Source organism: Orbicella franksi, chromosome 4, assembly GCF_964199315.1.
Source record: "Orbicella franksi chromosome 4, jaOrbFran1.1, whole genome shotgun sequence".
NCBI lineage: Eukaryota > Metazoa > Cnidaria > Anthozoa > Scleractinia > Merulinidae > Orbicella > Orbicella franksi.
In genome coordinates, this window is record NC_138148.1 from 5,672,301 (window position 1) to 5,688,080 (window position 15,780).

The 15,780-nt window shown below is 39.3% G+C and overlaps 1 protein-coding gene across 1 annotated transcript in view; it reads left to right on the plus strand.

The window, feature by feature from the left end:
• Positions 1–3,461, plus strand: part of LOC145485089 (uncharacterized) — a 4,478-nt gene extending 1,017 nt beyond the window's left edge. The window contains exon 2 of the mRNA XM_081463733.1: positions 1–3,461. This exon is cut by the window's left edge and continues 25 nt beyond it. Coding sequence (XP_081319859.1) covers positions 1–2,788 — 2,788 coding nt within the window. The 3' untranslated portion in view covers positions 2,789–3,461.
• The last annotated feature ends 12,319 nt before the right edge of the window (positions 3,462–15,780 follow it).

Consider the following 15,780-nt stretch of genomic DNA (forward strand, 5'->3'; position numbering starts at 1 on the left):
ACAGAGAGATGGAGAAGGACGTGCTTATGCAAATCTTGGCAACGCCTACCAGGGTCTGGGTGACTTCAAACAGGCCATAGATTACAACAAGCAACATCTGAGTATTGCAAAGGAACTGGGACGGAGAGATGTAGAAGGACTTGCTTATGGAAATCTTGGCATCGCCTGCGATAGCCTGGGTGACTTCAAACAGGCCATAGATTACCACAAGCAACAACTGAGTATTGCAAAGGAACTGGGACAGAGAGATGGAGAAGGAAAGGGGTATGCAAATCTTGGCAACGCCTACCAGGGTCTGGGTAATTTCAAACAGGCGCTGGTTTACCACAAGCAAGCTCTGAGTATTGCAAAGGAACTGGGACAGAGAGATGGAGAAGGAGATGCTTATACAAATCTTGGCAACGCCTACTGCAGTCTGGGTGATTTCAAACTGGCCATAGATTACCACAAGCAAGCTCTGAGTATTGCAAAGGAACTGGGACAGAGAGATGGAGAAGGAGATGCTTATACAAATCTTGGCAACGCCTACTGCAGTCTGGGTGATTTCAAACTGGCCATAGATTACCACAAGCAACATCTGAGTATTGCAAAGAAACTGGGACAAAGAGATGGAGAAGAAGCTGCTTATGCAAATCTTGGCATTGCCTACCAGAGTCTGGGTTACTTCGAACAGGCCACAGATTATCACAAGCAAGCTCTGAGTATTGCAAAGGAACTGGGACAGAGAGATGGAGAAGGACGTGCTTATGCAAATCTTGGCAACGCCTACCAGGGTCTGGGTGACTTCAAACAGGCCATAGATTACAACAAGCAACATCTGAGTATTGCAAAGGAACTGGGACAGAGAGATGGAGAAGGACGTGCTTATGGAAATCTTGGCAACGCCTACCAGGGTCTGGGTGACTTCAAACAGGCCATAGATTACCACAAGCAACATCTGCGTATTGCAAAGGAACTGGGACAAAGAGATGGAGAAGAAGCTGCTTATGCAAATCTTGGCATTGCCTACCAGAGTCTGGGTTACTTCGAACAAGCTATGGACTGCCAAAGGCAGTCACTTTATATTGCAAAAGAATTAGGGCAAAGAGACGGAGAAGCAAAATCTTATTGCAATATCGGCAATGTTTATTATCTCCTTGGTGATTTTGAACAAGCCATAGATTATTTCCAGAAAGACCTGAGCATTAGTAAAGAACTTGGGAACATAGCTGGAGAAGGAAAAGCGTATGGCTGTCTTGGCAATTCTTACCACAGTTTAGGTGATTTTAAACAGGCCATATATTACCACAACCAAGATCTGAGTATTGCAAGGGAACTGGGAGAGAAAAAGAAAGAAGGGCTTGCATGCTATTCTCTAGGTCTTGATTTCGAATTATCGGGTGATTTACATGAAGCCCTCAATTGTTATCGATCCAGTGTAAAAGTCTTGAACGAGACAAGAAGTCTTCTTCAGTCTGAGGATACGTGGAAAATAAGCTTCCGGAACGTTTGTCAGCATTCTTACACTGCCCTGTGGAGTATTCTACTACGTCTTGAAATGCCCGAGGAAGCTTTGCGTGTTGCTGAACAAGGACGAGCACAGGCCTTGATGGATGTGATGAAATATCAATATGGCTCTGAATCACTAGCGCCTGATTCACAGGGATCTAAAGTATCAACGACTAACATATTGAGTGAGATTCCCACGCCAACAGTTTTTATCGCACTGAAAGATAACACAGTCAATCTATGGCTGCTCATGGGTACAGATGTCCATTTTGAAAAAAAGAGCATTGAAGATGTGTCCTTGCTCATGGATAATGCCTTCACAGAAATTGGTGTTAGTGTTAAGGTTAAATGCGAGAATCGTTCACTGGATGACCGAGAAGATGAAGCAGCGCTCAGTGAAGAATCTCGTCACCACATGGCAGACGGTAAAACCAGTTCTCTGCGCGTCTTGTTCGATACTGTAATTGGTCCAATTGCACACCTTCTCAAAGGCGATGAATTAATCATTGTCCCGGATGGCCCATTGTGCTTGGCGCCTTATGCTGCGTGTGTGGATGAAGCTTCCAAATATCTTAGTGAATCTACCAAGATCCGCATTCTTCCCTCGCTTACAAGTTTAAAATTGATCACAAGTTGTCCAGAGGGCTACCACAGTAAGAATGGAGTGCTTCTTGTGGGAGATCCATGCTTGGAGAAAACCAAGGAAAAGCACAGAAGATTAGACCCTTTGCCAGGGGCCAGGAAGGAAGTACAGATGATAGGCGAGATTCTTAACTCCAAGCTTCTTACGGGAGAAGAAGCAACTAAAGATGAGGTGCTCAAACAGCTAGGTTCAGTTACCTTGGTACACATTGCAGCCCACGGTGACATGAAAGCCGGCGAAATTCTTTTGGCTCCAAATATTGCAGGGACATCCAGGACCCCCGAGGAGACAGACTACATGTTAAGAATGTCAGACGTACAAGCTGTTCAGCTGCGAGCGAGACTTGTTGTACTCAGTTGCTGTCACAGTGCTCAAGGGAGGATTACACCTGAGGGTGTGGTCGGTATTGGCAGGGCTTTCCTGGGTGCTGGTGCTCGTTCTGTGCTGGTGTCGCTCTGGGCAATTGATGACGAAGCCACTATGGAGTTTATGAAAAGCTTCTACGAACATTTGGCTCGCGGGCATAGTGCTAGTGTGGCTCTCAACTGGGCTATAAAATGTCTCCGAGAGTCAGAGAAGTTTTGTGCCGTGAAGCACTGGGCTCCGTTTGTCCTCATTGGTGATGACGTCACGATGGAATTTGGACAAAATCAATAAGAACATTTTCGATACCCTTTACTTTTAGTTGACTTCAGTTTGTTCACTGATTTGGGCAAAGGTTTGCCCTGAAAGAAACGCAACTTTGTTAAATTGATAGATCCGAGTCCAAAAGCTTCTTAACGGGCAATGGCGGATGTAAGTTACCTGGGCACGGCTTCAAGAATGTTTACTTGTGGTCTTCACATGCTTGTCCAGTAAAGTGCCCTTAGCAATCTGCCTACCGTGGAACTAAATTCGGTAGACCCCTGAGATATTGTAATCATATGACCTCGCAGGGATGACGCAGACCATCGCAAACAGAAACTGTGTAAACGCGAGTCAAGACGACCACTTGTCAGTCAGTGCTAAAATAGCACATGAGGAAGAAAGAGTTGAGACTGAAACGCGAATGCAAAACAAGGCCAAGCTAAGATGACTAGAGTGCTTCCACGCGAGTGACTGATCAGTTGATACTGTCACATATAACACAACATTTAGTATATGTAGGGTGTATATATCGTTTACTGTTTTCATATCCGGATTCTAGAGCTCCATATCGATTAGGTTTAGTTTCTTAATAAACATATTTGTCGAACTTCCACCCGCACGCGTGGATTACATTCGAATACGCATTTACTAGTTTAGTTTACTTTTGAAACATACTTATATGTCTCCGTGACATTGCGGAAAAGTAAGGAGTACTTATATTAGCGCGTGTTAGATGTTAAATTGTAGTAAGGGATTTATCTCTTTTAGTTGTCTTATTACTTAGAGATTATTTTGTTTTGCATTTGTATTTTAGGAGCTTTATTGTGTGTTCCCGTTGTAGAATAATCGGGATTTATACTTTATGTCTGTGAACAACAACCACAACCGCAACTGGCTTTAATTGCGTGACCATAAATACATACAATGTTGCAAAAGCTGTTTTAAACTAAAACTAAGACAATAATATTTACCGTGAATATATAATAAGGCTAGTATAAGCAATCAAGTTGCGTCGGTTTGATTTAAAGAAACCCATTGCGTAGATCAAAGCAAGATCAAATGAATTCCGCTAATTCAAATTAATAACATAATGATTTGTAGAAGTCATAAGTTCGTTGATTGCTATTAATGGAGATAATATTGCTTAAAAGTCGGAAGATATATTTTGTATTTTTAAACAATTCGTCTTTTAGAATAGATTATTTAATACAATACATCAGAAAGAGATTCCTCAATTTGATTAGATCCACAAATAGGGCAGAGTCTGTTAACTCGTGGAATTTGATAATATTTAATAGTTTCAATCCTTGGTTTGTGATTACCTATCCTATTCAAATTTCACTGGTTCTTTTCTTTTGCATAACTTGCTTATTACGCCTAAATGAGAGTAAGGTGTACAATGGTTCACAACAAGGTCTCCCGATTAGATCGTAGGGTGAAAAAAGAAAACTGTTTGGGGAGTGAACCAGTACGAGCTTATGAGCTACGCTCGGCTCGCTTCACTCGCCCCACCTCGACTCGCTGTGGTCGCGGAACGTTTTCTAGAGAATAGTGGGAAAAGTCTACATCTTCTACATCTGGAAAACGTGGCAAAAGGCATTTCCGTGCCACTGAACATAAAGTTTTCTGGTGGTTTCGATAGCGAAAATAAGTTGTAAATACATTCAGCACTAGTAGTATATAATCCATTTAGGTTATGTTTTAGTACCACTGGTCAGGGACACCCAACGACCGTTTTCTCTCGAATGCTTTTAAACGCTGTTTTAGGCTATGTGGAATACTTTTAAGGCTCTGTAGGTTAATTTTAGGTTGGGCTACAAAAATTTTATCTGTTCGGTTATTCTAGGGGAACTTGAGTATTCTCGAATTTATTAGGGCGTTTTGTCCATTTCCCGAAAACCTTAGGTCTTATCGCCTATCCGGAAGTGAAAGCTGACCTTTTATCGGTACCCAAAACGACATTTTTAACAATCCGAAAACAACAGACACTAAATTTCTCATATCACGAAAGTTCGAGATGACAATTCTCTTAAGAAAATCAGAGGGGATTAAAAGCCTTCCGAACAGATAATTTACCGAAACGATCCGTTGGGTGCCCCTGACTGGTATGAGATAAACAGGTTTAACGTGTCGTTATGCAAGGCAAATTGTTCTTTCTCAGTTGCCATAATAATGGTATTTACTCAAATATAATAGATTGTAAGGTAAAAATTGGATGTAGGCAAGAATAAACAAATGCGTGGCAATTCTAATGTGGAACAGAGTACATATTTTTTGGCTTTTTCGCTTATTGTCTGGAAGAGGGTCCCCAATTCATCTCTTTTTGTCTGCAACTGGAGTCTCAAAGACTCGGCGACATACCCCGGTGGTAATTTTAGGCAATAACCCTCCCGGGATATCGAAATTGAAGAGCAATTCTCTTTCTGCGAGATTGGGGAAACTTTTTTCTAAAGGTTTATTATCTGTTTGACGTACATTTGGCGTCACCACCGATCCACGTCAAGACGTGTTAGTTATTAGAACAATGATATAGTTGTCGAATGACCGTGTGATAACTACAGTTTTAAAGATATCAAGAGAATGTTAGCTTCACGTCAAAAACGAACCAGCTAGATGTTCTTTGTATTTGGCTGCATGGGTACAGAGAAATAGAGGGTATTGTACGGCGGCGCCAAGATATGACTGGTGAAAACAATATTTAACCAACGAGTGCAACGAGCGAGTAAAATAATTATTGTTTTTAACGCGAGAAAATAAAATACATATCTTCAAGCCACCGTGTAATTTTCTCTTTCATTATACATTGGTTATTGCATGACCAAGCGTGAGGTCAAGATGGCTGGATATTGGCCCAGTTCTTTTTTTGCATGTTTATGGACCGAGACGGAATCGAGGTCCATAAACTCGAAAAAAACGACCGAGACCAATATCCAACCATCTTGACCGAACAAACTTGGTTAATAAAGGATTTATTTTATGGAAAAAGAGCACTATTTTCCTACTGGACGCAGGGGGTAATCCAGAGCGAGCAAGACTTGAGCGCCATCTTGCCCGCTTAGGAAGCCAATCGTAGCGTAGGATCCAAACTGACTGTTTGTGCAAGCAACCGTCAAAGTGAAGATATGGATGCGTCCCAGATGTAATTTCCTATGAATTTCAAGAGTGATGTATTTTCCAGTAAAAGAGTAAAACACTCATGTATATAATAAACAATGATATTCAACTCATTCACTATGCACAGTGCATCAGTTGACTTGTTTTCATTTGATATTTTCCTGATTAAGTAAAAATTATATTTACTACTTATTGAATAAGTAGGATTTATAGTTTATTATCATATTTACGATACATTTACAAGTGATCTCTGCAATTTTCCTGTTTTAACCAGTTTTAACCATTTAGAAAAACTGATCTGATAGTCTTTAAACGCTAGTTACAATCGACTACAAAACAAACTGTTTGTCACGAAATTTATCTCGTATTTGTTATCTGACTACAAAAGATCCAACAGAGCAGAGAATAGATCGTCTTGTGTGATCGTCCGGGTGAGGGTAGTTCTGAAAAGAACCGTTGTTGGTGACTGACATTTCGACAACCTGATCGGAAGTCATCTTCAGAGTCAAGTGAATAGTGTTAGTCAGTCGATGATGTCATAAGTTTGGTCGGTTGAAGTGATTGGTCAGTTTAACCATGACGCTATTGGCTGAAAGACTCGTGTAAAGTTTGTCAGCAGTCATTGGTCGGTTCTAGTAAGTTTTGAGCAAAGAATTTCTGAGTAATATGAACCCTCTGTTTGGATGACGTATATGCAAATACAATCGCGCGGAAGCTTGACAAACTTGCTATTAGTCTGAAGTTTGTTTCAGTTCAAAGCCTGGTTTTCATCCCACTGTAAGTAAATAGCTCTAACCTTCTGCTCATTTTAAAGCTTGTATTTTCACTCTTTGAGTAACAGTCGGAATAGATTACCATAATAGTTTATGAAGACGCGTGAGGATTAATTGCCTCTATGTTCTGTCTTCATTTCCTGAGTGGAGTAAGAAGTCATAATTGTTTATGAGGATGCCTGAAGATTCCCAAGATGTTCTGTCTTCATGTCCTGATTGGAATATAATAAGTCATTCCTTCGTTTAGACTTTTTTGCTTCTTGAACCCATTAAGATTTACTAAGCTTATCAGTAGACATTCCAATCGCAAACTTTGACAATTGTATCAGCCACGTTTGAGTTACACTTTGGGTTTTCTGGCCACCGCACACTGACTTGAAGAGGCCTTACCTAACAGGGACAATAACAGCTTGTAAAGTTTACTGGAAATAACTGTCAGTAATTATTACTGATTGTGAGATGTAATAGATGTCTGACGTAAAATGCAATGGTTTGTTTTTGCAATGACTGAAAAGAAATTAACAGTAGCAAAATCTAGGCGCCAAAGAATTTTAAACGGCTCACTGGTTTTAAAGTGAACATCGTGCAGATGGAATGAAAAGAGAAAATACAAACCAGCTTATTTCTTTAATTGTTATATTAAAAAGGTAAAATAGTTTATCCATTTTTGTTGCAACATACTTGTAGCCAAACATATAATCCGGAATACGAAGATCGCTTTGAACTTAACCCCTTTATAAGTTATCTTATTTCACAATCGCCGTAATTTTCAACAGCTTAGTGCATTGAGACGCAGCATTAATTTTTCTTTTGTTTTTCTGAAAGCAAGACATGTAAATAGGTCTGTGTGTCAGTGACTTGTACTCTTAACATTTTTTATGATTTCTGTGATACTCTCATAGACGAAAAAAAAAAACAAATTTGTTTTCTCAGCTACTTTCAAATAGTATCACAAAGTTCACATAGCTAGTTTTAGTGAAACGATTTTGAACCATGTTTCAAGGTCTATAACTTAGTCTCTGTTCACCCTAAAAGCATCAAACTTGGTCACATGACACATCTCAACGTGATCTTTTATGTGAAGGTGTCAGTTTATTGATTGGTTATCAAAACTCGCCCCAGTTCCTCGCGCAGTCGCAGAGTGGCCTATTTGCGATCTGTATGATCAACATTTGAGTTACAGCGTCACTATTGAACAATGTGAAAACGTTATCTTGGACAAATAGCAGGAAGCAAACTGATATAATTCTAGCTAGTCGTGATGGTGACTCAGTGATTTTGTCGGATATCGATAGAATGATAGCTTGATAACTAGGAAAACGTAGCTTATCCTGAGACTGAACTGGACATCTTTGTATTTGTATGGTCCACAGAAACAGTGATATTCAGCCCATTTAATATGTTCCGTGTTTCAGTTGAATGCCATTAGCGAGCCACTAGTATCAGGAACCCATGTTCTACTTGTTTTCATTTTCATACAGTTCGTCCGAGAAGGGTGTTTAGAGAAACTGATCTGCATGATAGTCTTAAAGTCAAAGCCAATATTAAGAACCAGTCGACTATAAAACAAAGTACTTATTCCGAAATAATTGCGATTGTACTGTTTATCTCTTATATGACTACAAGAAATTTAGCGGAAAAACAATTCCAAGATTTTCAGTAATTTTAACCGCCTTTTTAGATGACGTAAATGCAAATACAATCGCGTGACAATTGCGGCTTTACACTTGACAAACTTGCTATTGGTCTGAAGCTTTGTTTCAAGTCAAGGCTTGGTTTTCACCCCACTGTTAGGTAAATAGTGTAACCTACTGTTTAATTACGTTTGAGTGCAAAGCGGAGTCTGATGTAACATTTTATGTCTTTGTTTTTGTAACGGCTGAAAAGAAATTAACAGTAGGAAAATCTAGGGGGCAAGGAATTTTAAACGGTTCAGTGGTTTTAAAGTAAACATCATGTAGATGGAGCGAAAAGAAAAAGCTCAAACCAGTTTATTTCCTATATGATAAGTACGATACATTTCCCATCTGTATATAAACTACGATACGAGGATCACTTTGAACTTTATGCCTTCAGTTATGTTACTTTACAATCGTTGAAATTTTCATCGGCTTAGTGCATTGATACGCAGCATTAATTTTTCTTTTGTTTTACTGTAAGCAAGACATGTAAATTGGTCTGTGTGTTAGTGACTTCTACTATTAACATTAAATTATTTATGATTTCTGTGGTACTCTCATAAACTTTTGTAAAACAAATTAATTTTCACCTCAGCTTCTTTCAAATAGTATTTACATGACGTGTTTTAACAGTTGTTACAAAACTGATAACAGATTTAAGAGTTTACATGGTTTTAGTGAAAATATTTTAAACCACGTTTCAAGGTCCAGAACTTGGTCCCTGTTCAGTCTTAAAGAATCAAACTTGGTTACATGAAACATCGCAAAGTGATCTTTCATGTAGATATTTCGGTTTATCGACTGATTAAAATTTGAAACCCGCCCCAGCTCCCCGCGCAATCTCGGAGTGGCCTATTTTGCCATCTGTATGATCAACATTTGAGTCACAGTGTCACTATATATTGAAGAAGGTGAAAACGTTATCTTGGACTAATAGCAGTAAGCTCACTGATATAATTGTAGATATCCGTGATGATAATCCAGTTATTTTGTGAGGAATCGATAGAATGATAGCTTGATAACTAAGAAAACGTTGCCTACTTATATCCGCTGTATTTGTATGGCACAGAGAACAACGATTTTCAACTCATTTGATATGCACAGTGTTTCAGTTGACTGGCCATTTGAGAGTGACTTGTTTTCATTTACAATTTTCCTGTTTTATACAATTCCTCTCAGAAGTGTATTTAGAGAGACAGTCTGCGCCAGTCGACTACAAAAGAAAGTGTTAATCTCAAGACAATTGCAATAGCTTCTCTTATCTAACCTTATCTGACTACAAGACATTTAGCAGAGTAAGTTTTTCTCGATTTTCTCGAATTTAAACCGCCTTTTTGGATGACGTAAATGCAAATACAATAGCGTGACAAATACCGTTTTAAACTTGACAAACTTGACAAACTTGCATTTTGCCTGAAGGTTTGTTTCAGTTCAAAGGCTGGTTTGCATCCCACTGTAAGTAAATAGCTCTTACTTTCTGGCAATTCAGTAAAGTTTGTATTTTTAGTCTGAGTTACAGTCGGAATAGATTACCATAAAATTTAGTTTATGAAGGCGCTGGAAGATTGCCAACATATTCTGTTTTCATCTTCTGATTGGAGTATTGATTTTATCTCCTCGGTTTACAATAAGTCCTTCTGACGTTTAGCCCTTGCTGCTTCTTGAACCCCTAAAGCCGATGAAGCCTGACGGAATTTATTCCCATCGCACATTTTGACAATTATGGGAGCCACGTGTGACTGAGTCACACCTTGGGTTTTCCGGCCACCGCACACTGACTTCAAGAGGCCTTATCTAGCAGGGACAATAACAGCACGTAAAGTTTACTGGACACAACTATAAGTAATTGGTACTGATTGAGAGAAATTATTTCGGTTGATGAAAAATGCTGTGTTTTTGTTTTTGCAATGGCTGAAAAGAAATTAACAGTAGAAAAGCTAGGCAGCAAAGAATTTTAAACGGCTCACTGGCTATAAAGTGAACATCAGGCGGATTGAAGGAAAAGAAAAAATCCAGACCAGTTTATTTCCTATATGATAGATATACGATAGACTACCATCTGTATTGCAACATACTTGTAGGCAAACATATAATCCGCGATACGAAGATCACTTTGAACCAAGAGATCAAGGTAAGAGAGTGAATCCCCCATATAGGTCCTCTAATTAAGGTAATCCCTCTTAAGTTATTTTTAGACATTGTACCCAGTTCTTCCGCGGATATTACTCGCGCGTTGCGTAAATGTTTTCGTAGAGGATCTGATTATGTTTCGTTTCGTTTCGTTTCAAAGCAAAGGAAAATCTCTAACGCTGTGGGAATGTCTATGGTTGGCGAAATGGTGCAAAATTCACAAAGATTATATTCATTCACATTTAATGTTGTTATTATTATTTACGAATATATTTATTCAAAATTCAAAAACTAAATTTATATTCAAGAAATATATTAATTCACATTCAACGACGTATTTCGTATTCACCAATATATTTACTCACATTCACGGGATGTATTCATTCACATTCAACGGTTTATATTCGTTCACATTCACGATCGAAATATTGGTTCAACACGGTGCAATATTCATTCAACATTTTCTGCGCACCGCCTTCGAGCATCATTAGGTCCCAGCTCCAATCTCGTTCCCAGAGTCTTCGTTCTGCTTGACTGGCGGTCGGAAAACGAGAGCTCTAGGAGCAACCATTTTGAAATAACCGAATTCTGGTGATTCTGTCCATCCGGTTTCACTGTACAGTCTGCATCTATGGCGCATGCCTGAAATGGTTGCTCCCAGAGCTCTCGTTTTCCGACCGGTGGTCAAGGGGAACGAAGACTCTGGGAACGAGATTGTCCCAGCTCCCGCTCTATAATTTCTGAACGAAGGAAGGCCTATTATATGAAGGGGTAGAACAAAGACAAAAGACCCCAAACATACACAACTGAACATAAACATTACATGGGCTAGAGGAGATAACAGACTGCTCGATGATTTCGGATGAGCAAGTAGATAATCTCGTACAACGTTTTATGAGTGATCATGGGACTTTGTTCGGGTATTCCTTGGTGACCGGACACCTTTGATCATTACAGGTCTCAGAGTTCAACGGGATGGAATCAGTGAGAGTATTGACCGCGTTAACCCTGGAAACTCTAGAATCCGCTGGGCTGTCGTAATTTTTAGGAGAGCGTATTCTGTGGCTGCTCCAAATAGCTTGTGGCATATTGACGGACACCATAGCCTGGTTACTGTCATGCATGGGGGTATTGATGATTTTCCTTTAATCCTTAATCTTTAAAAAGGTACTCCTAAAACAATGCAAAAAAACTATACTAGCGTTGTTGTTGTTTTTCTTTTTTGTTTAAATGTTCTTCTAATAACAGAACTGTAGCATTGTCCTAGATTTGTTCCCCTTAGCGACGCAAAGGTTTGAGTGGCCATCAAGAGTGCGAAGTGATCATAGGGGTGATGATGTGAGGGTGTTTCGCGACAGCCCAGCTGATTCTAGAGTCTCCAGGGTCAACGTGGCCAATACTCTCCTTCTCCCATCCCCTTGATTGATCACTCATCATGAAACGTTCCACGGGATTGTCTAGTTGCTCATCCGAAATCATCGAGAAGCCCGTACTCCACAATACGCCGTTTCAATGTCCGCCTTGAAACAAGAAGCATTTTACCTTTTTTTTGTCCACGTAAAACCCAACGATCTTTGTTGAAGAAGAAAAAAATAAAAATAAAAATAAAAATATTTAGAGAGGAAGAGCGGGTTTTCATTCAGATCCTCTACCCTGGTCGAATTGGAATTTGGAGATGCTGTTTTTGTTGTGGGGCGAGGAAAACCGGAGAACCCGGAGAAAAACCCTCGGAGCAAGGCGAGAACCAACAACAAACTCATCTCCGGGTCAAACTGGTGAGAGGCGAGGGTCACCACTGCGCCATCTCTGCTCCCCAAGAACTACCTCCGATATTGAATATCGAGTTTGGAAGACGTCAGGGCTGGTCACAGAATACACTGCAAGGTTTGTGCAGTTTGATGAGTCGTGTCGTATCCATTCTCCATGCAAAAGACATATATTTCCCAGTATTTCATTCAGTACTGCGCTATGATACTGACGAAAGGTAGTAATAGCTGGAGAGCTACACTTGAGCCTTATTTGGATGTTCTCTCTCAATCCTACTTCCGCGGTGTTCCATTCCCGTTCGCACTCTTGTAGGAGATCGAAAGTTCCTGCCAATGTAACATTTGTGTTTGGGGTCTTTGGTCTTTGTTCTACCCCTTCATATAATAAGGCTTCCTTCGTGCGCCATATTGCGTTCAGAAATTATAGAGCGTGAGCTGGGACCTAATGATGCGCGAAGGCGGTGCGCAGAAAATGTTGAATGAATATTGCACCGTGTTGAACAAATATTTCGATCGTGAATGTGAATGAATGTAAACCGTTGAATGTGAATGAATACATCCCGTGAATGTGAGTAAATATATTCGTGAATACGAAATACGTCGTTAAATGTAAATTAATATATTTCTTGAATATAAATTTAGTTGTTGAATGTGAATAAATATATTCGTGAATAATAATAACAACATTAAATGCGGCGTCGACAAAACCAGGATCGGACAGGATCACGGATCAGATCACGGACCGGATCACGGACTGGATCACGGATCGGATCAAGGAAAAAAAAATGCAAAAATCAAAATTTTGTTGAGCAAATTACACTAGTGTGACTACTGTGAGCAGAACGTTTTATTTAATTCAGGTGTGATATTCCTTCATTCTTTTATAATATCAAGCCAACTGGGAGCTGGTCACAGATGAACTTTTTTTGAGGCTGTTGGTTTTTGATTGCGATGATCAATCATGTCTTCATATCTTTCTCCGCAGTTCAACTATGTGATATTTCGTATATTCACTTGCACTCTTCACCATCTACGGGTATATGACGAACTCACAATGTGACCAACTCCCAGTTGGCTTGATAGCTCAGTTGGTAGAGCACTGCACTGGTATCGCAGAGGTCATGGGTTCGAGTACCGTTCAGGCCTGAATTTTTTTCAGGCTTTAATTTCACGACTGCTTAAGTTGTGTGTATAATTGCGATGATCAATCATGTCTTCATATCTTTCTCCGCAGTTCAGATAAATAATATTTCGTATATTCACTTGCATCAAAGGTAAACTGTCATAAAACGAGTCAGCATGTTAACAATAGGACGAACATATGAATCGAAACACAAAAGCTAAAAACACTAAGAAAATTAAACACCTGATGATTTCAAACAATTTCCGTTTTTGAGACAAGTCTATATTTTACAAGATGTGAGTTTGGAATACGATATTTCGCACTGGAATAAAACGAAAGAAACCATTTGTATTTCAAGGAAATATAGCTGTTTTACAAAAAATGATAGGAATGACATCGATAGTGTGAACGATGACGCAACCCAAGAATAAACAACATTTTAGGAGTTACGTCACGATTTTTAGAGTCATTTTTAGGGTCGTAAAGAGTTGCCTTTAAATAGAATAAAACCTTAAAATGATCTTGTTCTAGGATAGAAAACACTTAAGAGGCAAGAACAAATCAAAACGGAATGAGGATCGTTGAGGATGGCAAAGATTAACGAGGGCTGCAAATGACGAACTTGAAAAACTAGGCTGGTTTTTTCAGGACGCGCAAATCGTGACGTAGCTCCTTTAAAGCAAGCCATGACCATAGGTTTTCGTACGTAAGTTTTCTCATTAACTGTAACGCCAACTGTAACGCTCACATCTGACACGAAAATGTAGCCGAGAATTAGCTACTGATACGAACAGCAATTTCAAAAACGAGAATGGGAGGTTCACGCAAGCTTCGAGCCAAGTAACGTTCAAATATAACTACATCTGCCTGTTCATTACAATTTAAATTCGTCGTAAATTAAGCGGTTATTTGGCTTTTTAAATGACCTCTTGTCACTCTCTGTAATTAATATGTTATTGCGTCAAATTTGGGATTCTTATTTTCATTTAACATATTTTAGTCTTCCACTTTTATTTTTTATTTATTATTATCTTATAAACGATTTGATTTTTTGGGGGGATTTTTTTTTCTTTAAAACTTTTTTTTTTCTGTGATCCGATCCGTGATCCGATCCGTGATCTGGTCCGTGATCCGGTCCGTGATCCGGTCCGTTATCCGATCCGTGATCCGATCCGTGATCCGGTCCGGTCCGATCCGGTTTTGTCGACGCCGCATTAAATGTGAATGAATATAAACTTTGTGAATTTTGCACCATAGGAGTTTTAATAAAAGACGGGTATCCCCTGCACAAACAATAAAAACTGAATGAACGGCAGAGAAATGAGTAAACAAACGGCTGCAAAGCAAACAAACGCTCAAACACAAGCTAGGCAACTGAACAAACAGATGGTCGAAAGTGCAGGCAGACGCTTGCTGCCCAAGTAGCAAAAGCAGTTTAAGCAGCAATGGCAACAACGCCAAAAGCAACATCGATTGAAAAACACTTAATATTCAACCTACGAATCTCGCAAGAATTTAGATTCATTCATTTTGTCTATACTGTCCCCCCCTGAGAAATATCCCAAACAGAATATGAAAGACAGCGTCAAAATTCGAAAAAGAAATTCATAAAATTCTCTCGAATGTACGCAGAATGTGAACGGTAAAGAAATGAACAAAGAATTATAACGCACGCTTACACAGCCATTGTACTCGTTGCCGTTGTCGTTAAAGTTTGCTTAATTGAACTCTCTAAAAACGAATAAACAGCCAAATAATGAACAGCCAAACAAGCACAAAACAAACGAAAGCCCGGCCGCACAAAAAGACGGTTGAAAGTGCAGAAAACATCTCTGCTATGAAACGAAATCAAAACATATAAAATAACGTTCCCGCCATTTCCTCTCAGGTAGTTTCGAGAAAGTCACTTTGCCTGTCCACTCATCGCGCCAGTTGCATCCTCGGAATACCTGGGTACCATGAGTAAAATAACTTAAGAGGGATTACCTTAGTTAGAGGACCTACATGGGGGATTCACTCTCTTACCTTGATAATCTACTGCTTTGAACTTAATGCCTTTAGTTATGTTATTTTACAATCGTTGCAATTTTCATCGGGTTGGTGCACTGATACCCAGCATTAATTTTTCTTTTGTTTTGCTGCAAGCAAGACATGTAAATAGGTCTGTAAGTTAATAACTTGTACTCTAAACATTCTTATGATTTCTGTGATACTTTCATAAATGAAAAAAGAAATTGATTTTCACAACTTCTTTCAAATGGTAGTTACATGACGTATTTTAACAGTTATCACAAAGTTTATCTGGTTTTAGTGCAACGATTTTGAACCATGTTTCAATGTCCATAACTTGGTCTCTGTTCACCCTAAAAGCATCAAACTGGTAAAATGACGCATCTTAACGTGATCTTTCATGTGAAGGTGTCAGTTTATTGATTGG